The sequence below is a fragment of the Dufourea novaeangliae genome, unplaced genomic scaffold, assembly GCF_001272555.1.
Source record: "Dufourea novaeangliae isolate 0120121106 unplaced genomic scaffold, ASM127255v1 scaffold464, whole genome shotgun sequence".
Taxonomy (NCBI): Eukaryota; Metazoa; Arthropoda; class Insecta; order Hymenoptera; family Halictidae; genus Dufourea; species Dufourea novaeangliae.
This window is the reverse complement of record NW_015374338.1, coordinates 149,863-177,835: the sequence shown is the minus strand read 5'-3', so window position 1 is coordinate 177,835 and position 27,973 is coordinate 149,863. Positions and strand designations below refer to the sequence as shown.

Below are 27,973 nucleotides of genomic sequence, written 5' to 3'. Positions count from 1 at the left end.
ATGCCGACTTAATTCTCGGCCAACCGGTTTTTAAATCCATTAAAAGCTTCATCTACGCTCCGTTCATCCTTATCCCGTCTTATCGTGAAAACCAGTTATTGTTATCGACAGCTGCTTTGTTAATCATTCATGCATAATTTCTGGCGATACAATGATTGCACGGAAATACGTAATACGTCCATAATTTAGAAATTGTTTTTTGTTCTGACTTTAAGATTTTCACAAATTTAGAAACACTTTTTGGAATAATTTTTCGAGTTTTCATAACCTTTACAAGATTTCAATATAATTTCGAATTCTCGTAACTTTGCGAGTTTCCTGCTCATTTTCGAGTTTTCAGACCATATTCATGATTTTAGCTCTTTTATCGGTTTTCAGTTCATATTCAAGTTTTCAAGTAATTTTCGTAGTTTCAATGCATTTTTGAGATTTCAGCCCATTATCAAGTTTTCAGTTTATTTTTGAATTTCCTTTTCATTATACTTTTCAAAAGTAAATGCTGAATACTGAATAGAATTATTCATTTTGTATACAATGTATAGTTGAGTTTCTAGTTTGACTCTGTTAGAAAATTATATAATAATTATCGAATTGATCTAATTTTTATTTAGGTAAATATTTCTTGAGAAAATCTTTATTTGTTGGACATATACATGTACAAGGTTTGCACACACTTACTAGCCAGCATTTTTTTCGTAAATGATACGTATACGGAAAAAATGAAAAAGGAAAATGTATTATTGCTTGTTGTGACAAACATAAAATAATAAACATAAATAAAACATAAATATAAAAATTTCTGTATACTTCTCATACTTTTGAACAAACGAAGGTGACTTTTAGTTATATAAATGGAATGCCACATATTTTTTTATATTATGTGAAAACATATGTCCAGACAAATTCAGCCATGTGCAATTCAATAGCCTTTAAAAGTCATACATGGTCAGAAATGAAAGAAATATTTCGAATATTTCGTTATTTACTAGTACTTCTTATTGATAACGATACATAGAATACGAGATTACATTTTTGGTGGCTTCTGCTAATGGCCTTTGAGATCTCCAGATTTATCACCACTGGATTTGTTTTTATGGGTCCCTGTTAAAGATATGGTTTACGATACACCGTCCAGAGATATAAACGAGTTATAAAGAACACCCACAGAAGCGCGTGCATTGATATTTCGGACAATATTAGCAAAAGTCACCAAAAATGTAATTCATAGAGCTGAAAAATACATTGTAATAAGTATACTAGTGAAAAATATTTTAAACTTCGTGAATACCCTGTATCTATGCGCCCAGAGCAATCAAAGGATTTATTACACTATACAGGGTGTTCCAAAAATCGTGGTACAACCGGCCAGTTGATGTTTCTACATGCCAAGTAAGTCGAAAAAAAGAATAAAATTTCTTCATTTCATCGGTTTCGAGCAAACTGGATTTGCAAATTCATCTAAACCACGTGTATTTGTGCTAACAAGGAGTAGAAACTGTCTGCAATCGAAAACGAAGCATCACCCGAGAAAATTTTATTCTTTTTTTCAACTGTATCTTTTCGAAGTACTCTTTATGAGCCCCTATGTATACATCGTAAATCTTTGTATGCAGTTGAAGTTAAAAATCGAAATCTTTGTATGCAGTTAAAGTTAAAAATTATTATTTCGCTTCGAAGGTAAATTACTTAAATCTTTCCTACTTCAACTTCATGCGCCATAAGAGAATTAATACGTTCAACAACTTTATGGTTCTCTTAACACTTCATCTATGGGCGTTTTGTTTTAATATTTAATATTTGGTTGACAACATTGTTTCACTAGGGAAGATAAATGGGCAATTGTGGCGAAATGTAAGATTTGAAATACGGTAATATAGAATAATTCGTATTTCGCGGACAATTATCGAGATCAGTCTCACATTCGACTGTTAAAAAAGTTCTGTTGCACTATAAACCGTGACATATCCCTTCATTTGTTTATATGATTACTGATTTTTATATTATGATTACAGTTGTTTATATGATACATTTGTATATATCGAAATGGAGCTGAATTCAATTTATTTAGTGGACATAGTTGACAGAATTAAACAAGCCACTTTTAACTTACGAACACACTGTAACATTAGACACAAATGCTTCTTGAATTTTTTTACATTAAATAATATTTCAAAGTTAAGATACATTCATTATCTAAAGGATAATATAAATATCTAAGTGAACAAAGTATGATAACTAGATTGCGGATTTTGTGCAAAACACAACATAGTAAAAATTTTAGTAAAGATTACTGTAAGTTTTACTTTATTTTGGACCTAATAAAATCTCGAATAAAGGAAATTAATGTCTAAATTAATTTCAGTTCGATAAATCAATCTATACGCCTCTGAATTTGCATAAAAATCCGTGGTCTAATGTTAACATTTAAAAGTCTACGTATACATGTATCATCTAAAGGAAATTATATATCAAAAGTATATATCATCGATAGGAATTTACGAACACTCTAAAGTGGTCAACAACAATTATACGTTCCAGGTACGTTCCTGCTGCTCTTCAGCGCCGTTGCAGCTCAAACGTTGAAGTGTAAGCCCTCAGTCCTCGGAAAAGTCCTTGCGTCGAACGCTTCCGAATTGGCGATAGCCGAGAAGAACAAAACAATATTGAACAAAATACCGTCGAGAGAGGAGGCGGAGGAGTTACCGTTGTTGGATTGCAACGAGGAAGCGATCGATTCGTACAATGTGACTAAAGGAAATCTGGAGCCAGCGTTCAGCAGACTTATTCAAGACGGCAAATCGGAGGACGAGGAGAAAGTAGCACCGCCGATCGACAAAGACTCTGAAGTACAAGGAATAAGGCTGGTCGACGAAGGCGACAGGTTATCGACCCCGGATTCGAATAACGGAAGTTCGAAGCTCGAGGAGAGCCTCTACGGAACGTCGGGGAAGAGCTCGAGCACGAAGACAATTTCCGAAGTCTCTTACAGGCTATCCAGAACAAACGATCTGACCAGCGTGACTACAAAGTCCTCGTCAGAGGAGACCAGGTCCGACGAGAAGACAAACGAAACAGTACCTGACACTGGCTACCATGAAGCGAACAAAACCGCAAAATCACCTGGGTCTAGTGAGGATGAAATTGTTGCGAAGCCAGAACTTGTAGGTTCTTCGAAAGAGTCAAAGATCACCGAAACGATATTTGACACCAGTGAATTCGAAGACAAGTCGACCACTCAGAAAGCTCTATCCTCAGAGAAGATTCCAGCGAGAACTAAAAAGACGGATGCTTCGAGTCCGGTGAAGAACGCTGAAGTACCAGACCTGAAGGAGGCTGACGAGGATAAAGGGAACGGCGAGCCTATCTCGTTAATCAACGACACGTACGTCAACTACAGCCACCACCATAAGACCTCGACGGATAAAAACTCGGAGACGGAAAACCAGTCAAGAGCTGTCGAGAAAGCGACTAACTTTATCTCCGAAGACAGTGCCATAACTCGAAAAGCCAGGGATCCTAAGGAGGACGTAGAGGTTGTCGGTAACGTGACCGATGTCGCGGTTCAGAAAATCGAAGAAGGGTCGAAAAATGCAACCACGAAGCACGCAGAATTGGTCGACAAATCGAACCAAGGTTCGAATCGGGCTGAACACTCGATTCAGAATTCTACAAAAATCGGCGAAGCCGTAGCACAGATGCGCGATGTGATCGATGAGAAAAATCAACAGAAGCCAGAGGAACGTTCAACCGAGAAACCAAACCATGAAACGTCGACTCCTCAGGATTCCTCCAGTCCCATTCCTAGGGGCAGAACGATCGCTTTTTCGGGGATAAATGAGTTCCCGAATCTAGAAACAAAACCCACGACGACCCCCAAGATCGACGTTACGCTTTCAAAGAAGAACATCAGCGGCGAAAAGCTAACGGACCAAAGACCGTATCCTTACGTAAAGTCAACCGTCAAAGAGGAAGTCCATAATACCAGTAATCAGGTAGACGCTACGACAGAAGAAGTGTCCGCGTTCGAGAACACGATTGGCAGAGGACAATCCGACGAGAAGTTCATCGTCACGGAGGCGTCCGATGTGTTGGAGAACAGCATTCAGCAGCTGAAGCCGACGTATCACGAGAAAGCAGGCAACGAGTCCTCGACTGTTTCAACCGCACCGCCCCGTCCCTCCATTCCCATGACGACCGTAACGTTGGACGAACCACGGCCGACGAATCTGTCCGCCGTCGATGAGCCCATCGATCCGAAGACAATCACGAAACCCGAAGAAAAATCGACGACCACGGGAAATGATGTTCCCCGGTGGAGTGAAGGTCGCGAGGCGATCACGGGAAGGGGGAACTTCGACATGACTGGGAACGGAATAACGGAAGTCAGCGTAAAACCAGAGAGCGTCGATAAACGAACTTACGGGCCGTCGTTCCACGAAAGCGACCGAGCAACAACGGCGAAACCGCAAACGACTGCCGGAATGCCCTCGAACGCCGACGTTCAAACGAACCCAGAGAGCTCGATGCTGATTCGTTCGACCCTGAACGCCACGGAGCTTGCCACCGAGTTCCCTTTGAGCAAAGCGAATTCTTCCGATGTGGAAAATTCGACGATTACTTCTCTTCTAGACACCACCACCGTGAAAATACCCGAAAGCACGACCCTACCGCCTGCCACTACTATCGACAAGATCTCTACCAGAACCATTACCGAGCCTCCCGGTATCCTGGACGCGAATGGAACAAATGAAATTCCTTCCGGTGTCAATGGTCTATCTAGTCTTGACGAAAACTTCGTGCCCACTACAACCGCCATCGAGTACGAGTTCGTTGGACTATCAGAAGCGACCACTGTCCTTGGTCCGAACATCACCGAGGAAACATCCCAAGTGCATGGATTGGTGAATGACACTATGACAGTACCAACGGTTCAGGACTTGTTTACTAAAAGTTCCTCGAACGAGACTTCTACGGTGAAGATCGCGACGGTAACGGATAATTCATCGACCGGTGAGACGGAGATGACGAGCACCGATGAAAGATCGACAGGTGTTCCGGTGACTGATCAAACGATATCCCCCACGTCGATGTCAACTCCGACGACGCAACTTAGGGACGAAATTACCACCGAGGCGAATGTTATCGACGAGGATACCGTTCAAAGTTCAACGAAGGAGGATGATGGTCAGAAAACGAGCGTTACCGAGACTTGGACCACTATTACCGATGATGATATAGGCACCACTGTTAGATCGGAGGAGCTGTATACACCAGATTCCAAAGATTCTCGATCTGCGTTGAATACGACCGAAACGATAGCTCGACCCACGGAGACGACGAGTATTAGCACGACAGATGCCACTCGGGTGGTTAGCTCCAGCCCCTTTGTGCCGAGCACTCGACGGCCAGAAGTCCGAGTTTCGAGTACCACCAGCACTCCAGCTGTTTCCGGCATACCAATGGAGACAACAGATGACACGAAGGTGTCACCGACGCAGGAGATCACTTCGTTGGTGCGTATCGTAATGGAAGGCAACTGGAACGACGTATGTCCGAAAATGGACAAGCTGAGGGTACCTCTTGCGGAGGTTCTGACATCTGGACTGAATAAGTGAGTTTTATTTTGATAATTTATGATCTTTAAACATTTAGTTTTTAGTCGGTTATTGCCGTCAAGTGGTGTCTTTTTGTTATTCTTTTTAGTTTTATGAATGGAATGCCATATTTTTTTGTCAAATACTTTTATGTCAAAGTTATTTAATACTAAATAATCAAGAATCAATGTCATACTTTTATGTCAAAGTTATTTAATATTAAATAGTAATCGATGAAACTGGTTATACAATAAAAGGATCGTATATTATTCTGGATATTATTTTGTAATTAATTCAGATAGATTTATCATACGTATATATGGAGTGTTCACCCTAACGGCTTGCACGATTTTTCAACCTTTCGAGAGAATGCAATAAAATTGGCCAAAATTTATCTGTGTTGAGTGGACAACGTACAACCATAATAAATATTGCGAAAATATAAATACTTGATTAATTCGCTTCTAGATTGTATAAAATCCTTCCTTGTGCTACAATTTTACAAACATACACTTTTTCACGGTTTATTGGCCCTGTAGACGTGTTTTTACGACTGTAATAGGTATATGGAACTTCTTTTAACCAGTAAATGTAGAACACCATTTTGCAGAAAACAACACGAGTGTAACTTACATCGCTATGATTCTCAACCCGCCATATGACTGTAATTATAGTGATGACATTAAAACAAATAATATGCTATGGACAAAATACTGATATATCAACAGTTTCGTGGAGAGCTACTGTAGTGACCCATAATAGGGTAACGGTACCGAATACGAAATCCCATTTATGTATATGTAATTGGTTAAGTATCGGACAATAGAAAGGGAAAAATTAAAAGGGTTGATGCTACTACGATATATGTGTATATTCGTCATCTACATGTTTAAGGATAATATTAGTTTCCTAATCTACTATTGTTTATTATGAAAATAGTGAAAATATAAAGGAGTACAAAATTTGTGGCTTTAAAAAACTGATTGTACACGAGACTGTACTCGCGCTACTTTTAAACAAATTATTTTTTTTTACATCCGTACGTGAGCAGAAACTAATCTTGTATAGTTTATAAAAAATTTGTTACATTTGATTTTAGGGCTGTTATGCCAAAGTTACACATCCCGCCAACTACCTGCGTTCTTTTTGTGCTGGGTCTAAGAAATGAATCGTATATTCAAGTTTCTGCAGACATTTCTATGAATTTTATTTTTTTTAAACCTCTTAAAACATTGTACTAAAACTACGTAATAAACGTTTTATGCGATAATTGTAGATTATTCCTGAAAAAATTCTTAAAGAAGGCTTACTTTCCCACCCATCAAAGTGGTGCTCGCCTTTAATGTTTCATTTAAACTATAATAGAATTAGTTGATAATCCTAAGAGTCGAATCTAATAAAGAAAGTGATAAAATAACTTACCCATAACGTTGTACAATGCTTCTTTGTAAATGACTATATATAATACAGAATTTCACTAAAAATCGAAAACGAAACAATACACGAAATCTAATACGAATAGAAATTCACGACGAGAAAAAACAAACTAATTGGCGACTTACTGGAACAATCGTTTCCGCGTCAATGGTAATCTCATGCGAACGACGTTGTCATTTATTTTATTAGTTGTAAAAAGTGCTCCAGTATTACAGCACTTCCTTTGGGAAAATATTATAGGGTCTCATATTCGGTGCCATTACTCTATACAATAAACAGCGTTTCGTGGAGAGCGACTACAGTCGCCTGTAATAACGAAAGGATTAACAACTCAGAGACGAAGCCTCAAACGCAGTTTCAATATTATTGATTTTCGTCTTTCAATAGTTTATCATGTAGAATTCACCCTGTGGTAATGTCCTATATTTTTATGAACACCCTGTATTATGAAATACAGTAAATCCTCGATGAGTGTTCGAAGTCTCATCGGCACTGAACATTAAATATTACACAAACTAATGGTCATATGCGACTGAAACAAATACCATTGGCTTCAGAATTTCCAACTCTATCATTACGACATACCTCATTAACCTAGGTCTGTGAAGTTAGCACCCCCAAATGCAAAACTTTATGAAAAACAAACAGTATTCGTTTGTCCACGATTTGTCCACATTTGTCCAACCAACATTTTCGTTTGTCCACCCTTAAAAAAAAAGTTATAAACAAATTAAGAATATGATATCAATAGTTTTGTCCAACCAACATTTTCGTTTGTCCACCCTTAAAAAAAAAGTTATAAACAAATTAAGAATACGATATCAATAGTGCCACGAACATTTTTCCTTCATTTCTAACTGAGATATGATTGTCCATAATATGTCCACGTTTGTCCACCCCAAATATTCGTTTGTCCACCCAGCAGAGTCGAATTATTAACAAAAAAAACAAATAATGAGACACGATCGGTCTGAACATTTCTTATTGCATTTTCTCTAAACTGAGCATTGGAATCGTTTGTCCACCCCAAATTTTCGTTTGTCCACCTAGCAGAATTGAATTATTAACAACAAAAAAACGTAAATAATGAGATATGATAGCTCTGAGTATTTTATATTGCATTTTCTCTAAACTAAGCAAGCATTGGAATCGTGTGTCCACGATATATCCACGTTTATCCACAAAAAATTTTCGTTTGTCGCCGTTAATATTAAATCTTATTTTTTTGTGTTTTTTTTTTATTAATAATAATTCGATTCTGCTGCGTGGACAAACGAAAATTTTGGTTGAACAAATGTGGACAAATCGTGGACAAACGAACATTGTTTGTTTTTCCTAAAATTTCGCATTTGGGGGTGCTAACTTCACAGACCTCATTAACCTTCGGGTGGATCCGTTGGTGACCTCTGTTCACGAGTTTGCTATTTACGTCTTGGGAAAATACACATTCTCGGATACATTGCTATCATTTTCTCATCACATTTAATCAAAAGTTACTACATATCAACAGAGAAACCGCTTCTGAATTGTATATTTTATGTATAAGAAGGGTAAAATGATTATTTTCAACTGGAGAACTGAGTTTACCATGCGCCTAGTCGTGTACCTCTCAATAGCGTGCCTGCTCGAGGGTTAACCTGGGGACCTCCCCTTGTCAATGCCGAGGAACCTTCGAACACTCATCGTGTATTTACTGTACATTGTTAAAAAGAAATCCATCTCGAAAGGGTTAAAACGAATGCGTCAAATATCTCTTTACAAGTGACAACAACAAAAATCGCTTTTTACTCAGAGAATGTAGGATCAACGTAATCAGACTGACAAGTTCACGAGTTCTCGAAAGCGTGGGTCGTTTTGAGGTTAATACACACATAATTATCCCCCGACGTCGCGGGCAACATGCTTAGCGGACAGTGATACGTCGTCGTTTCTTGCATTGCAGGTCGGTTTCTGATAAGCAAATTATGTTCCATCGGCAGCCTCCGTGCCCGGAGGTTTCGAGCTCCACCCCAACGCCATCGGACATGCCGTTGACGTCGATATGGGTTTACGTCGTCGACGAAGACGGGAAATTCGACGGGACTATGACAAACAGTTTTCCGAGCTTGTACCAGAAATCGAAGGACCATGTGAAATTCCCAGTCACAGTAAGTCGATGGGATTGAAAAAGCGTTCATTTGCTACGGATATTTATGCAAGTTGGCAGTTTTTTTTAATAATTAACACTGAACTACCATCGTCGGATGTATATTGAATTAAATTTTATAATATAGTGGTATACAACTAGCGCTTATAAACGTTTGCGTCCATAAGGTTTACTCGTTCACATTTTACATTTAATTTTGACAATTTTCAATAAATTATGAGGGGTTTTTACTTTATAACCTTTATTGTAAAGAAAGCTAGTTCTTTTGAGAAAGTTGCATTTTTTTAGTAAAGCAAATCTGATATTGATGAGTAAGTATTAGGTGCTGTACCTACATGAAATGATTAGACAGAGTAAGATTAAATAGACTCTATGTATACACGGCTTCCATTGAAATATAACTGTTACATTCGTCTCATATTCATTATAAAATTATTATACTAAATTTAAAGTTGACTCTTCGGAAAGATTTTTAGCTGTTATTGTTCCGCCAAATGTTGTCATTGATAAATTATATTTTTTAACAGAAGTTTACATGCATCTTTATGAAGCTTATTTATGAATTTAGTTTAAATGTCTATCTTTTAATGCAAGCGGCGGAAATTGCCGGATTAAACAGACAATGAGATTTATTCTCAACCTTAATTACCTCTAGTGTTTAACATAATTGATTCTATTGTTGTGTGAGATAGTACCTTGATACGAGTAGAGTAACTGTGTAATTTTGCAAAAAAAAAAGAACCTATGTTCATAACTTTCATTCATAAAAGTAACATCAAAAATACCTGTCAGTAAAATTGCCCATTTCATGTGCCATAACCTAATAATTAAGAACGGTAGTGCCTCTAATATATAATACAATTTAGGGTAATGTAGTATAAAAGTATGTGTGTAACAAGTTAAAGATCAACGTAAATTCTGATGAAAGTACTTTTGTGATTTTAGTAATTGCTGTCAATCCAACGGGTTCAGTAGTTTTAGTGTTAACATAGAAAATTGAAAATGAAATAGAAATTCATGGTAATAAAATAGAAACATTACTAAAGTTCACGCGTTTTTTTATTTTTAATGTTTTCTTTCGCTTGAATTGAATGGAAATGCATAAAGTCCGTATTATATACATTACAAATAAGGTTTTAATTTTTCAATGTTTCATAAAAAAAATAGTTTTAATTCTTAAATGTAGATATTGATTGGCATTCAACGTGTTGAGGTGATACGCGAGTAATAAAATTCTACATAATAGTGAATTCGATCGATACGCCATATTGTTACTAGGAAAACTATTATCCTGTGACAATTTAAAATAAATTTTTTTTTTGATTTACTAAATTAGAGTAGAAGATAATAAATTTAGTTTCAGTTGTATTCACATTTCTCAATCTAATCGTCTTTCAATGAAATTTGAATTACAGCTTTTTTTTACTTTCATTTGAGTTTTACTATGAATATTTTTTGAGTTCTATAACTTTTCACTTGTTAATTTTATGAAAGATTTACTGTTTACAGCGTCCTCCAGCAATTTAGGATTCAAATGAAAAATTGTTAAAGTTTTTTTGGCTGTTAATGGTCAATTTTATATGACTATAATTGATTCATGTAATATAGTTAACATATTCTGCCACTTGGCCCATTCTTTTCAGATACATAGCTTCCTTCTGGTACGTGAAACGATCCCGGATTCCGGAAATGCGATAGCAGTCGTCGTGGTCTCGGTGGTTGCTTTTATTTGTCTGGTTCTTCTGGCTGGTCTTCTGGTAAGAGAACTTTTTTCCAATTTCATTTCTCAATTAACCAAAAACCAATGAACTTTATGATCTGTTTGCGCTTTTTTCCTCGAACGTTTACCCAGATTTCACAACCACGGACAGGTGATATTTCTTTAAAAACTTTAATAATAATCAAAATTATTAAATATAAGTGTCGTTTCTAAACTGCAGAGTTTTAATGATTATAACTTATCTTGAAAAAAAGATTTTTAATCGAAATGATATCCATTTGAATCGACACACTCTTGTTAATGAGTCACATTCTTTTTTTATCTTGTGCTTATTGAGTTTAAGATATCTGAAAGCGCGTCGAAAAACAAAATTTATTATATAATAAAATACAGCAACCTAATAAAATTGTACAACTATTTTAAAATAGTATTATTAATTTTTTTTACTGTAACTGGTAAATGAAGTATAGTAATACTGCAGTATTTGTTTCTTATCTTGGTCCCACTCGAGAACAGGTGGTGAAAGAATTATAATGTTAAATTAAGACACTTACTACATGTTCATTAATTAATCAGTTATTTAGGGAAACTAGAACTTGTGGTGTTGAATAAGTGTAAGAACTAGTGGGGTGAAGATTAAAATATACAGGGTGGGAAAAGTAAAGTAGTACTTGTAATTTCTTCAAAGAATATTATTACTAGAAGCAAATATTTTTAGGGTTTCACGAATCACTGTGGCCTTTTAGATACTACAAAGTATTACTAGTTTTCATCACGTAAAAGATCTCACTGTACCTTTAATCGTTAGAATAAGTTATTTTCTATCCTCAATAGTCTGTGTAGAATATAATCTGGTTATAATATTTATCGAGAAAATAATTTATAACACTTTACATGACCCACCCTGTATAAGTTATTTAAAATTGCGACAAATATTAATTCGTTACTGTATTTTCCTCTCTCATAAGCATCCTGATCTGATTGTGCATATTTGTCTATTAAATTATCATAACTGTTATCATGTACAGGATGTTAAAAAAAGGGTTTAAGACATTATGGGCTTATAGTACTGGAGAAAAGTAAAAAGTGCTTAATCTACACAGGTCCTGACATCCTATCTATTTCATGTAAAATGTATTATTGTCTTCGAATACGATGGGATAGTTGAAGACTTTAATATACTCATTAACGATGGATAATGTAGTGGACTTACTACATAAACATAAAATGCATCTGGTATAGTTCGAGACAATTGCAGGAATATTTGAAAATGTACGTCGATTTATGATTCGTAGGTAAATGTGAATGTTCTATTCATATGGAGGAAAAATGCATTGAGCAGCTCTTGTGAATGTGAAAGAAATTTTTCATATTTTATACAGAAACGTAAAAGTTAAGTATTTTGTATTCCTTTCAGTGAGTACTATAAGTCCTAATATTATAAGTCGCCAACCAAAGGTCTAACAGTATTAGACCCCTTTTTTAAAACCTTTTGTTGTAAATTTTCACTACATTAATTAAAAGTGTAATCTCCCTGTGTAATTTTCAGTGTTACATATTTACGTTCTGTTTAACGAAGGTACAAGGGTATTTTCATAGGAGTTCTCTGCAATGACTAAAATCACGCTCATACTGACATCTCATAAAAAGTGTCCTTTTCTTTTACTTTGTATATTTTTCATCCACAAAATACAATATACAGGGTGGATGGAAAATCACTCCCTATTTTCAAACTGTTATATCTACTAGAGTAATGCAGTCATTGGAATTAAGTGCTACGGAATGATATGCTGCCTCGAATCCAAAAAACCGTCGACGTCAGGTCTGACAAAAATATATATCAATTAAAAGAGATATTCGATCGACATCCATGGTCGATATTATAAGTCTTTATGGAAAAAAAAACACACATAACATGACGCATTAAACTGCTTGAGGCCTGCCTTGTGGATTTCGAAGGACTTCGATCGAATATTTCTTTCAGTTGATTCAGATTTTCCCCAAACCTTCACATTGACAGCTTACCAGATCTCTTGCTATCCGCTATAGTAGATGTCATTAACTTTTCTGACGGTTTTTTAATTGTTTTTGGATCCAAAACAACGTGGTGGTCATTTTGACGCCTCCTCCACCGTTGCACTTAAACAACAGACTGCCACACTTCATATCTCGCGGGAATTTTAGCTTTTTCCTCAGTGGTTAGTTCATCGACCAATTTTACGGAGTTTCATAGAAATTTGAAACACTGAAAACAGCATTAGTAATGGCATTCACGACACGATAGAACAACATACAGTCCATTCCAGTGCTTGTATTACTTTACCGGATTATGACAATTTAAAAGTAGGCAGTGATTTGTCACACATCCTGTAGTTAAGATTTGTTGCACGCTTCCCAACCTGCACACATGTCTCAGGAAACAGAACTGTCGGAAGACCGAACTAACGAAAGAGAATTTAGCTGCGCAGGTCCGCTAAAGTCCATGTTCTCTGAAAGGCCTCGTCGTACTAGCATTAAGCTCATTTCGCATGGTGTTACTGTACTCATCCATCCACACTAGCGATTTACCCTCAGTGTACGTAACAACGAATGATAATTAAATATGTGTGTTTGTGTTGTCTCGCTTTTGTTGGTCGGGAAGTCGGGAAGCAATGCCTTGCGAATCTCTATCGCAATTACCAATTGTCGGGAACTGTAGATTGCGTTAAAAGTTTTTGAGATTTTTTGTGGAAATTACTTCCATTAACTGGAAAAGAGCTTTGTCTACTGATCTGTGAATAAGTAATTCTCTAATAAAACATAAGCATAGCAGTGAACCCTCGAATGATGGATGGTTTATAGTTTATCGATCCACTAAAAGATGGATGCATTGAGACACATAGTAGAAATTTCGTACTTATACAGGGTGTTCCATTTAAATTGATTAATGTTGGTGGGTCTGAATTGTTAATGGTACTAAATAAATATGTTGAACAATATGTGAATATGGAAGCGTAGAGGATACAAAAGACAATTCTGTTTATCAAGCAATATTGAAAGTTTTATGGATAATAAAAATCTTTATAAATATTAATAAAGAAATGTAGTCCAAATTATGTCATGTTTCATCTTATTTTAATTGGAAATAAAACTTAGCAGCATCTTCAAAAAATTTACTGATATCATGGAAACTGTTTACTTTAAACTCTATATGATAATACCTTTTTATGCAGTATTTGATACTTTATCGACGTTCAGGAAAAAATATTGGTCATTCCATTTAAAAAAAACTGAAGATTTACATCTTAATAAAAATCTAATCATAATATAAAAACATTATTGCATTATATCTCTCCCTTGATACTGTGTAATTTTTATTTGAAAAATATTTTTTCATAGGGTAAATTTCCCAATTACTGCCAGTGTTCCTAATACTGTTATTTTATTTATTTTACTAAATAACAACGAAACGTATAAAGAATTGTGCATAAACAAATTGTGTTATTAATTTGGGACACTGATTTACACAAAAGCAAAGAAATACGTGTAGTAGGATGTACATGGTATTTAAAAATTATTGTTGAAAAGTAAAAGTGCAATTTGTGTGACAAAAACACAATTACGTAAGTAGGAAGTGATGGCGAAATCATAGTAAAGAACGAGTTGTGATTTTACTATACAATCTACATCTATTGTACAAAATCAATTATTAAAGTATACAAGAACTAATTTAATTTTTTAGGCGAGATTTATAGGAACACTGGGATTATTCGGAAATTTTAATTAATTATGAATCAATTCTTTATATTTAGTGTATAAAACTATTTTTTTTTAATGAAACAAATGTTAAATAATATGTTTCAAACTGAATCGATATTTGGGTTAAACAACACATAAAGTTACACTACAATCTTAAGGTAGCAGTAATTGGGTCATCTACCCTACAGCCAATAAATTACGAGTAATTGAGGTGGTTACGGTTGGGGAACTACCATATATAGAGGGTGTCCCAAAATAGGTGTAAGTCCTCAAAAGGGGTGATTCCTGCCGTTGATTTGAAACAACTTTTTCCTTTGCGAAAAAGTTCTCCGATGCTTTTTTAATGAGACATTAATGAAAAACCCTGACTAATCAGGGCGCTAATCTGCTGGCTGTGCTCCCCGGTAGCGTTGGCTACGCGTTGCGCGTGTACTACGAACAAGCAAAACGGCATACATCGAAGGAAACTGTGTAATTAAAAATTAGCAAATGAAAATGAATAGTTTGATTTTATTTGTTACGTCTTTTTCATTTGTTATTCCACGCAGTTTCCTTCTATGCATGTCGATTTGCTTGTTCGTATTGCAAGCGGAACGCGTAGCCAACGCCACCGCGGGAGGAGCAGTCAGCAGATTAGCGCCCTGATTGGTCGGGGGTTTTCGTTAATATCTCGTTAAAAAAGCCTCGAAGAACTTTTTCGCTAAGGAAAAAGTTGTTTCAAATCACCCCAGCAGTCACCCCTTTCAAAGACTTACACCTATTTTGGGACACCCTGTATATTACCGTCATGATTCTTAACACCTCATTGCGTCACGCGAAGGCGAAAGGAAGGATAACGCGAGTACGCGTGTCCGTTTGCTCGCTTGATTAAAAGAGTTCTTCCGTCAAGCGTGAAAACCTTCGGATAATACTGAGATCGTTTGCGGTTTCACACTGTCCAGAAGAAATGCGATGCGTCGTAACGCCTGTCGCGGATAAATGACACAACTGTTCGTCCTTGAATCGACGATTAGATCGCCACAACAATCACCACTTCATTGATTTCCACGTTACGTCTTCCATGTAAGCAAGGTTCGACGTTTAAATGTGTTTCGAGTGAAGGAACACGGCTCGTTACATGATGTTCGGATGTTTTGTCGTTGTTCGTCTTCGGCGAGTAGTGTTGTTAAAATGAGCCTCGAGTCTTGAGCTTTAACAGCTCGAGTCGCGGTTCAAACCCTAAAGGCTCGAACCCTCAAGGTTCGAAGCTTGAGTCTTTAACGCTCGAGCCTTTAAGCTTGAAGGCTCGAGTCGTATAAATTGTATGTAGTGAAGTAATGTACAGACCTTGAATTTTCGAAGCCTTAAAACTTAACCTAAAAATTTTCAGTTTTTAACTCTAATATTACACGAATCTCAAGCTTTTAAAGATTCAAGGGGGAATAATCCAAAAACGTCCAGAAACGCGTGGTTTTTATAAATTAGTTCTGCAACACCCAAACCTCATTAAACTATTATTAATAGGGTGATCAAATATATATTTTGGACAATACGTTAAATTTTCTTTTATTACAAAATACCTATGTATACTTGAGCAAGATATACGAGTCATAGGATGTTACGCGTCGAACAAAATAATTTCTCAATTTGTTCACGGTTCATTGATCAAAGTTGGGACATTTTTTTCGTTATTCACGTGATATTCGACTTAATATTCTGGTAGAATATTTTCGAAAAATTATACTTTGAAAGTATATATATAAAAAACTTAATTTTTGCCAATCGTCACTGTGTTATTCCACATTAAGTCTGAAGCTTTAAGGTTCAACCCTCTAGAACCCTTAAGTGTTAAATAATGGAATTTACACTAAATCTATAATATTATACTTTATACAGTTTTTAAAAAATACAGCGATGACTGCAAACACATGAGAGATTGATACCAAGAAAGGGAAATGAAAAATGAAACAAAATAACCATTGAATAGTAGACGAAATGAAACATTGCTAAAAATTTGTCTGTAATGTTCAAAATATAGTATTATCTGATCGACTGGAAACATACTCTTACGCCGTGGGAGTCATAGATGACCGGCAGCAAGATTAATGTACTACGCATGATAAGTTTGCACAATACATATAATCATATTGTGTAATATATTATTATATGATTCTAATGGGCAATCACTCTTTGGCGCTGAAGACAAAACCAGCAGAAACACGCTCAGCAGTGAACATGTTAAACATAAAAGCCTCGAGCTTCGAGGCTGGAGCCTCGACTACTCAAAGCCTTGAAACTCGAGCCTCGAGCCTCGACGACTCGAGCCTTGGAGCTCGAGCCTTGAGCCTCGAGCTTCATATGATTGTAGCCTTAAAGACTCAGTCTTTAAGGCTAAGCTTTGTAGGTTCAAAGACTCGAGCTTTATACAACACTATCGGCGAGCAGTGCGAATGAACGGAAGGCAACAACCCCGTTATTTAGTTGGATGATGTTACAATGTGCAGGATACTGGGTGTACACAACCGCTTATATGCGACTGCAGAGATTCTTATCAGAGTTTCATTAACGACGGTGTATCATTGTTTCGAAACTTGTGTCGAGTTCTATGTAGAGTTTTTTAATGTTATTTGGAACGCAATCGATGGTAATATATATGATATTCTTAACCAGGCAGCACACAGGTAGACTTTTTAAACACAAGTACCCACGTGGGGTGCTTACAGACCACATCTAAAAAGAACCATTTATTAGAGCACCCCACGTGTGTACTTATGTTTCAAAATATATGGACCTTTGGGACGAATTTTAAGATTACTTCATAAAATACAAGAAAATAATATGAATAGTTAAACAATATATAATCTAATTATTAAACCACTTATCCGTTTCTTCTGCTGGATCATATTCGAAACATGTTACGCACACATTATTTCGCAATCTATGATTGAATTTTTACCCCTGCCAATTCAGTAACAATATTTTGCCTGAATCTTCTGATCCTCCTGTTGATTGGTTCTTTTCACCATTTGGCGACTTTATCCTTCCCTATATGTATAATAATTGGCAGAATCAGTCTTAGCATCTTTATTGTTAGGTATTGAAGCATCAGACGTAGCTGATGTACTATCGTGATCCAAAACTTCAGAATGATCCGACTCCGAATCTCATACATCCTGAAGATTCCTTCTAATTTGTTCTCTGATACAATTACTCATTTTCTTTAGACAATACATAACAGCGTAATAGAAGCAATTTTTATAATTCTTATAAAAAAAATGAACAACACGCACGCAACATCAACAATCACGAATTTGAAAGAAATTCTGACCAAATTATGAAAAAAATACAATAAGGATCAACGTATAAAACACAAACAACTGACAACGCTATGCAAATACACGAAAATTCGATATAGTTCTGAAGGAACCTCAATCGAAACTGAATGCTAACAATGTATTAAGAAGCTATACTGAATGGTAAAATGATAGCTAAAGATGAGAAACGAATGAAATTCCCCGATGGTGGAGATTCAGTGGACCCCTACATGTATGCTGCCGGATTAAGAACAACTCAATACTCCGATAATGATGCCGTGAATTACAGCTCTTGTCGTCTTAACCCTGACTTGTCACACTATCTCAGAGTCGCGTTTTTGTCACACGGAGTACAGTAAATCTTCGATGAGTGTTTGAAGGCTCTTCGGCACTGACAAGGAGAGGTCCCCAGTTGTAACGCTGACTTCTTAACGAGGTTTAGCACAGTCATAGAGTTTGGAATTTTGAAGCCTATGATATTTGTTTCAGACGCATGTGGCCATTAGTTTATGATATATTTAATGTTCAGTGCCGAAGAGCCTTCGAGCACTCATCGAGGATTTACTGTTTGGCATACCCAAACATGAACTTGCGATATTTATACATATATGGGCTGTTTCAAACAGAATAACGTTGATGTGGTTGGGAATTATACTGTTTGTAAAAACTTTTTTTTTTTTATATGTACTTGTATGTACCTGGTATTTAAAAATTAATGTTACAAAATAGGAGTGCAATTTGAGCACAGAAATGCGATTATGTAAGTAAGAAGTAATGGCGAAATCATAGTAAAGAAAGAGCCGTGATTTTACTATGCAACCTACATCTATTGTACAACATCAATTGTTAAAGTATTCAAGAATTAATTTAATTTTTGAGACGACAGTTATAGAAACCCTGGGATTGCTCGGAGATTTTAATTAATTATGAATCAACAACTATACAATTAATTATTTAGCATCTATCAGCTTACTCCATAACTAATGCCGTTCCTTATTTTTATAGGATTTTTATATTATACATTTATTTTTAACCATCGATGTGGTGATCGTTGCTTTCTATGATGTTTTCTCATCTGTCATGTAATTTTAGATTCCTTTTTGAAAATGTTTTCGACGTTTTCAATTAAATGTGGATTGTGAGTGCTCACTATCGCCGAATTTTTTACTGTTTAAGAAATGGTAATCGGTTGGTGGTTGGTCAGGAGGATATGGTGAACGTAGTATATGTATTCAGTAATAAATTTTAATTGTTTCTACACCTGTTTTTGCCGCGTCTGATCTAGCGTCATCACGATAGAACAGAATTCCTTTACGGTTCACTAATCATCGTCGTTTTTCAACCGAAGCTGGATGTAGACGATCAATTTGTTGGCTATAGATATCTGCTGTCATAGTCTGACTTTGATTTAAAAGTTTAAAATGAATCACACCTTTGATATTTCACCACACACAGTAACATCGTTCGAGGGTGAAATTCTAGTTTCAGATAAGGTATAAGTTTTTCATGTAGAGACAACTACTATCCTTCACGTTCAAGATTGCTGCATAAATTCTATTTTGCATGAGATGGATAATTGCTGTGTAGATCCCGCAGTGAAGCACAAATTTTCATTCGCTAGATACAGTTCGTCAGTGACAGATCATATGCAACCAATTTTCCAAGTCTCGACACCTTTCCGATTTGTTTGAAATATTAGTGCAGAGTACTATAGGTAGAATCGAATATTTCTGATATTTGTTCTGTAGTTAGATGGGCTCCCAGTTCAATTAGAGACTTCAATGCTCCGTTATCAACTAACGTAGGAAACGATATTACTTATGGATGAAATGACGTGATATATTGAAATCTCTTGATCGAAGCCTTTGAAACCAAATTACATACATTCAGATCTTACTGATACCTTATTCGTAGGACATTTCAAAAATGTTTTTTCTAGGCAATAACTCTGTTAAAAAGTTACTCATGCGAAAAATGAACAAACTTCGTGAGTTTTTCCTTAAAAACTAGAAATCTGCGCAAGCTTGTTTTGTACACGTATTCAGTAATATTTTTGAAGTATTTTCCCATTTTATTTTATATAAGTAAATAGTATTTATTAGCATAGAAGGTATAATGCGCAAACAGTTCCCAGAAATTTCGTCACCAAAGTTGACACGATTGTATTAATTTTAATCATCTGAACTGAAAAAGTGAAATGAACAAGTATACACTGGCCGAAATGTGTATAAAGTCACCATGCTTTTTGTTGAATTCTTACAATTATACCATATCAATGAAAAATTTATGTTTGGTAGCATTTTGGGATTAATTAAAGAAAACGTACACATCAGTTTAAAAAAATAAATATAACGGTTATTTTAAAAAAAGAACAAAGATATGATTCAACAGTAAACAGCTTGCGAAATTTCTATAAAGCCATACGCTTTCTACATAAGTGCTGTTGAAATTAACCATTTTTTTTCACTATTTCTATATTAATACTAAGTGTAATCTCCATTTTTTGAATGAACATACCGAAACAGATACGATGAAGCAATAAAATTGGTGGTACTTTGAAAATATCTATGAAAATGAAGACTTTACAGAAATTTCGGCTAGTGTATTTTCAAAGTACCACCAATTTCGTTGCTCCATCGTATCTGTTTTTGTATTTTCATTAAAAAAAATGAAGGTTACATTAAGTATTAATATAGAAATAGTGAAAAACAATTGTTAATTTCAACTTTACTTATGTAGAAAGCAACTGACTTTATAGAAATTCCGCAGTTTGTTTTCTGTTGAATTATATATATGTACATATATTTTTAATAAATGTTATATTTCTTTTTTTATACCGATATGTACGCTTTCTTTAATTAACCCCAAAATGTTACTAAACACAATTTTGCATTGGTACGGAATAATTATAAGAAGTCATCAAGAAACATGGTGATTTTATAAAAGTTTCGTAATATATCGTAACGGAAACCGTTATTTCAATCCTATACTTACCTCTATCGCATTTACCATAATCATTCGTTAGAAGCGAAGGAGAAAATAATAGCAGCCTGTTGAGGACGAATGTTTCGTTTTTGATAGAATTTTCACATTTTAATTTATCTAAAATAACAGAAATCGTGATGGTATTTTTATAGTTTTGGTAGGGTCGATAAAGAGAAATATACAGAAGATGTGTGTTAAATTTGAAGGCAGTTAGTTTCTTAATTTTCGAGAAATCATGTTGAATCGTTTGGAAAACATGGCTCAAGAAAAATATGTAAGAGTAAGCGGAAGTTTCAAAATTATTTTCCTCCCGAAAACATGTGTAAATCATTAGTAGACTGCAGATATTTACGCAAGTTCAGAATTTTTTGAAATATATTTCGAAAAACTGAATTCAGAGAGAAATGTATGTACTGTATTAAGAATTTTATCAGGTACCAAATAATACAGGAACCTTATTAAACATTACTAGACATCTTATTACATTGAGTTGTCGACTATGTATACTATAAATGCATAAGATTTGCAATGTAATTATACGAAAGCTTGTGTGCATATCCGCATGTCATTTAGACAAGTTATCAGATAACCATTTGCCTTCTTACATTCTAACAGTATATATTTCGTAATGTGTAATTTATAATTAAACCTAATCGCAATTACCAAAATCATTTACCATTGAACATTTTTATATAAATGTCACTCGAATCATTCTTTACAACGATTTATTTAATTGGATTATTGTATATTATATATTAACAACTATCACAATTTAAGGAACAATTTAATACCCAATATTGTTGAGTAATCAAAACAATCATCATACTTCCTTGTGTTCATTTTTCTGATCGTCTTATAAGCAAAATTTACCAAAATCGCCAAATTTACAAAGCAGTATTAGAAACGCAGTTTGCTTCGTGCTTCGCTTCATTTATTTCTTTTCGCAATCATCCAACGAAACTGTCCTCTTCCTTGATAAACAACCCAAAATTATAGTATTATACTAACAGTCGCAATTCTACCCTTACTTACTAACACTTCAGATTTTCTCAAATCAGATTTCATACGAGATCTGTCAGAAAAGTAACGAGCCTGATAGTGTAGAAATTGTTATTGTTAACCTATCTAGTCTTAAGAACCCACAAACAACTTGAAACGTTGTTCCTACTTCCAGAAACAGTGCTGGTACTCTGCAACTGGAACTACATTCAGTTGGTCTGTCACAACTTTGTGGATGTTGTTCACAGTGTCAGGATGACTACCCTTGACATAGGCTTTGATTTTTGGAAACAATAAGAAGTTACGTAGACTCTGATCAGGAGAATAACGGGGCTATTGAATTACAGGAGTACTCTTATTGGTCAGAAACTCGTTTATAGAGTCTTGTGAAACAGTGAAGGTTGTCATGTGGTAGCATCCAAGGAAACCCTGTTTGAACGAATTTTCAACCAAAAAGGTATTTTGGTGATACTACAGCCTCCTACTCCCCTAATCTGAGGCCGTATGACACAAAAATGAAAAGCCAAATTCGAGGTCGCCATTTGGGAATTGTGGACAATATTCGGAAGACTGTCACCAACCAACGAAAAACACTGTCAATTGAATACTTCCAGCACTATTTTAAGAAGTGGGAACAACGTTTCCAGTAGTTTATGGCTTCCCAAGGGAACTGTCTTGACGGGGATATAAATTTTCCACTATTAGTCTCATTACTTTCCTGACACACCTCGTATGTTTTATGTTGATGTTGAAGTCTCCGCCTGAATGCCTCAAAAATTAATTTGCAGAGTGATTAAGTTTTTCGTGTCATGTGATCCTCAAAATTATTGGTAACGATTAATTTACTAATCTATTCACAGTTCATAATGAGGAAGAGACAAACGAGATTCAACTATGGCGAACGATGTCGTCCAGTATCCCTGGATGCGTATAGCGTCGACAGTGTCTCCGCGTACAACAGCGTCAGACGCAAAGGGGTGGCCAGATCTTCGAAAAGGAGCTATGGGAATCCCACGTTTGAGGATTCGGTAAGTCTCCATTAGTTATTACGCTCGTTGGCTCATTTTCCCTTAGGCTGCGGTCACAGTGGCACCGACATCGGACGATTCGCCCGACGACGGATGTCGGTGCCACTATGACCACCGCTTTAATCGATTAAAAAACAACAGCTCACACATTACATTACATTTAGAACTACCAAATCCGTAAAAATGACGGATTGCTGATTTCTTATGTTATGATTACTGAAATTATAATAATGCTTGCGGTGAGATTTATGTTGACTTTTAATTTACTATGCATTTTCTATTATACTATAGTCACAGGATATCCCTAAAATTATGGTACAACCGGTCAGATGGTAATTCTATATTCAAAAATAAGTCGTAAACGACATAACATTTTTTCATTTAAGGCTTGGTATTCAAGATAGTCGAATTTGAAAATCTGCTTGACACGCGTGCAATTGATTAGGACTTGGCCAGCGCGTCTGTGCATTGCATTCTGTATCTACTTACTGCCATGACGAATACATGCAGGGTATTTCGTTTAACTGGAAACGGTGGAATATCTCACGAAGGATTAAAGTTATCAAAAAAATGTTCGTACAAAAGTTGTTTGGTACAAAGGGGGACATTACGTGTTATAAATAATTTTTCTATAAGTGTAGTGGTGGGGGAGATATCAAAGTCAAGTTAATTTTTTTAAATCCAACCCTGTATTTTTTTGTTAATATTATGATAGTGTTTGTTGAGACGAATACAACGAACTGCCACATGATATCATTCCCTGTAGTAGGAAGTGATAAATTAGTAAGATTTTAAGATGTCAGTTCAACGCAAATCGCCTAGTTGAACCCTACGTGACGAAATAGAAACAAACGATGAAACAAATGAAAACTGTACGTGTTTTGTTTTCAACAAAGAAATGGCGAACACTCTTGAACTGACTGTTATTTTCAGTGTTGGCCATTTCTTGGTTGACAAATATTAGATAATTCAGAAGATGGATTAATTAAAAATTGTATTACTTTTGTAAGTTTGTCTATAAGTTACATAAAGAGAATTCTAATTTTTATTTCAGAAAAGTGTGGTTTCTTTTTGGCAAATACTGAACTGAAGTTGTACTCTTAAACTGACTGTTATTTTCAGTGTTGGCCATTTCTTGGTTGAAAACAAAACAAGTACAGTTTTCATTTGTTTCATCGTTTGTTTCTATTTCGTCACGTAGGGTTCAACTAGGCGATTTGCGTTGGACTGACTTCTTAAAATCTTACTAATTTGTCACTTCCTACTACAGGGAATGATATCATGTGGCAGTTCGTTGTATTCGTCTCAACAAACACTATCATAATATGAATAAAAAAATACAGGGTTCGATTTAAAACAATTAACTTGACTTTGATATCTCCCTCACCACTACACTTATAAAAAAATTATTTATACCACGTAATGTCCCCCTTTGTACCAAACAACTTTTGTACGAAGATTTTTTTGATACCTTTAATACTTCATGAGATATCCACCGTTTCCAGTTAAACAAAACACCCTGTACGTTTCAGATTAATCTTCAAACTCGATTTACTCGAAAACGAAACATGAAACGAAAAAAATTTATTCTTTTTTCGACTCACTTTTTTTTGTAGAATCACCACCCGGCCGGTGCACTACAATTTTGGGGACACCCTGTATTATGCTAAATTATACGAAATGTATATTATGTATATTACTATATTATACACTTTAATTTACATACATATCTTCAGCGGTGGTAGTTTCAGTGTTAATAAGACGCCATTTTTTAATTTTTTTTTTGGTTAATATTAAGGTAAATAATAAATTTTTTCTGTTCTTCATTTATAAATGTGTAATAAGAAGTTTATTTACAAAGATTTATGAAATAAGAAATTTATTTATTAATATTCATGACATTAAAAGTTTGCTCATAAATATTTACGGAATTAACATTTTATTTACAAAAATGCAGTTGTGATATGTTTTTATTTTCCTATTTAAAATTTATATCGAGTTAATACATTGTACAATGAACATTAATGTATATCACATGTTCTCAATCATTATTGAACTCATGAATCGTTATTAAATATAAATAGTCTTACTATCGTTGTTGTATAACAATCATTTAGTAATTTCTTAATATCTACAAGGGATGCTATTTATGATTCAAGCCAATACAAGGTGGTATCCAAAAAGAATGCAATCTCTTATGCACAAAGAAGTCAACAACGTATTCTGAAATTTCTTCGTATAAGACTAACGTGTTTCTTTATTACTTACCTTTTTCAATTATTATATGTATATTGTATCATTTACCTTACACAGAAAATTTCAGAGACACTCTTCTTGAAAATGAAGATTTATGTGACAAAATTTATTTTACATTTCCGACATAATTTTGTACGCGGAATTACTTCCTTAATGATTATTCCACGGAATAATATATTAGGCTGGGTAATAAGTTCGTTCATGTTATTAAATGTACTTTATTATGACAGTTAGCCAGTTCTCAAGTTCTTCTTACATAATGGACTATAAAAACCGATGGGCAGGTCACTCGTCACTCATCACCCATACTAGATACTATATATATATACTATACATATAAAACTTTCACATTGATTTACAAGAATTTGTAAAAAATATTGGGCTGTTCGGAAAGTTCGTGGTATTTTTAAGGGCAGAACAGGCAATTATTTTCTATTTTTTGTATTAATTTCATTTTACTAGGTATGTAAAACCTCGATCGTATTGACTAAAAGAACTAGGTATTCAGCTTTTTTCTAGACGGATTTTGTTTTCGAAGTTGTTTCTTCATATAGAATATTCCAGCGATCTAAAGGAATACCTAATCATCTGATAGAGCAAATTCTAATTAAGTGGGTAGATACTACAAAATTTTGCCAATCGAAGTAGTGTAAGTTTTTTACAAGTTGGATAGAACGTAATGAAAATGGACTTCGTGCTTATTCATACAGTACGTCGGTATTTTTTACAGAAAACTAAAAAACGACTAGTAACTCATAGAAAAAATACATTAAATCCACGCCTGGAAAATGTAGTATCTGATCATGAGATCAGTCAATTTTTCCTTCGTTCAGTAAAAAAGTAACAACGTCACGATTATCGAAACGTTACGAACTCTCCAATAATATAAAAATTGCTTGACACTGTCACTACCAGACCCGTCCAAATTGTGAATTTCAGATTTGGTGTTTTATAATTACCGAAATCATAAGGTTGTTTTTGTCAGTATGTATATTGATTTTGAATTTAATTATACATTTTACCTCTTACAATTAAAGTGTGGAGTGGGGCGGACTTAGGCACTCTATATGGCTAAAGCGTATCTAAGGGTAACAAATGTTGTGGACGGGTCTTTCTATTCGGTCATAAACTATTTGGGGGTTTCCTAATACATACAGTGACAGAAAAAAGTATTTACACACCGGTAACACATATTATCGTTTAATAATACTGTTTTTAGTGTAACATTAACGTTAATTTCATAATTATGTCCAGTGCCGGATTAAGGAGGGGGGGGGGGGGCTGCATCTCAGGCCTCCACCTTTTGGAGGGTCTAAGCATCCCATTTATGTTAGAAAACTAATTGAATGAAATTGTGTTTATTCTTTCCCTTTTGAAATATATTAGAAATTGCACTAAATGTAAAGATAAATCAGATCAATGTTGTCAAAATATAATGAAGCATTATTCGTTATACGTTATAACTCATAACTTAACTAAATTATACAAATCACTTATAATCAACTATGATTAAATGTTGTTTAATTTTACTTAAAATAAATTTCATTTTTTGAAGTTTTATGTATTTTATTGTGTTTTATTGTAAACATTTTTGCCCCCCCCCCCCCCTCTCCATTTAGTCAAGGAGGCCCTCGATGGTTTCATAGCCCTAGGCCCCCAACATTTTAATTCGGGCCCGATTATGCTGATCAAACTATGCCATTAACAGAAAACAAAATTATTATAGAATAACCGAGAGAGAATAATTTTTAACTTGGTAGTATACTGAAAATAGCATTATCAATCGGTAATCAGATTCTCCGTGTGCACGAATGTAACTTTCTTCTCTCACTGTAGTTGAGCATAGGTTCCTAATGTTTTGATTCCGCTAATTATTAAATTGGAGTAATTGGACTCAATTCTTGCATTGGATTGAATTCCTCTAAAACTCATAGTGTAACTTCTTTGCTGAAATGTAATGTTTCGTTAACAAAGAAAAAGCATCGAGAAACTTCAATGTCAAATACAGTATTCAGTGATGTTTTGATAAAAACTAAATACTGTATACTGTATACTGTATTTGACATTGAGAAACTTCAATGTCAAATACAGTATACAGTATACAGTATTTAGTGGTAAATCGATGTCATAACTTCACTGAAATGATATTTACTGTGGGTATACATACATATGTACATCCACCAATAAGCCATAGCAAATGTATCATTCTGGCGAATAAATGTGCCTGTAAACCACAGCGACGGTTTTTGCTGAACGTATACATCTAGTGTTGTATAAAGCTCGAGTCTTTGAAGCTACAAAGCTTAGCCTTAAAGACTGAGTCTTTAAGGCTACAATCATATGAAGCTCGAGGCTCAAGGCTCGAGCTCCAAGGCTCGAGTCGTCGAGGCTCGAGGCTCGAGTTTCAAGGGTTTGAGTAGTCGAGGCTCGAGCCTCGAAGCTCGAGGCTTTTATGTTTAACACGTTCACTGCTGAGCGTGTTTCTGCTGGTTTTGTCTTCAGCGCCAAAGAGTGATTGCCCATTAGAATCATATAATAATATATTACACAATATGATTATATGTATTATGCAAACTTATCATGCGTAGTACATTAATCTTGCTGCCGGTCATCTATGACTCCCACGGCGTAAGAGTATGTTTCCAGTCGATCAGATAATACTATATTTTGAACATTACAGACAAATTTTTAGCAATGTTTCATTTCGTCTACTATTCAATGGTTATTTTGTTTCATTTTTCATTTCCCTTTCTTGGTATCAATCTCTCATGTGTTTG

General features: G+C 35.1%; 2 protein-coding genes across 2 annotated transcripts in view; both read left to right on the top strand.

Moving 5' to 3' along the window:
* The first annotated feature begins 1,382 nt into the window (after positions 1 to 1,382).
* LOC107192963 overlaps positions 1,383 to 27,973 on the top strand; it is a 30,047-nt gene continuing 3,456 nt past the window's right edge. The window contains exons 1-4 of the mRNA XM_015582332.1: positions 1,383 to 1,389; positions 2,539 to 5,611; positions 8,974 to 9,178; positions 22,773 to 22,940. Coding sequence (XP_015437818.1) covers positions 1,383 to 1,389; positions 2,539 to 5,611; positions 8,974 to 9,178; positions 22,773 to 22,940 — 3,453 coding nt within the window. The remainder of the gene's footprint in view (positions 1,390 to 2,538; positions 5,612 to 8,973; positions 9,179 to 22,772; positions 22,941 to 27,973) is intronic.
* The window catches only part of LOC107192964 (tyrosine-protein phosphatase non-receptor type 7-like), a 23,671-nt gene continuing 18,491 nt past the window's right edge, over positions 22,794 to 27,973 (top strand). The window contains exon 1 of the mRNA XM_015582334.1: positions 22,794 to 22,940. The gene's annotated coding sequence lies outside the window, so the exon portion shown is untranslated. The remainder of the gene's footprint in view (positions 22,941 to 27,973) is intronic.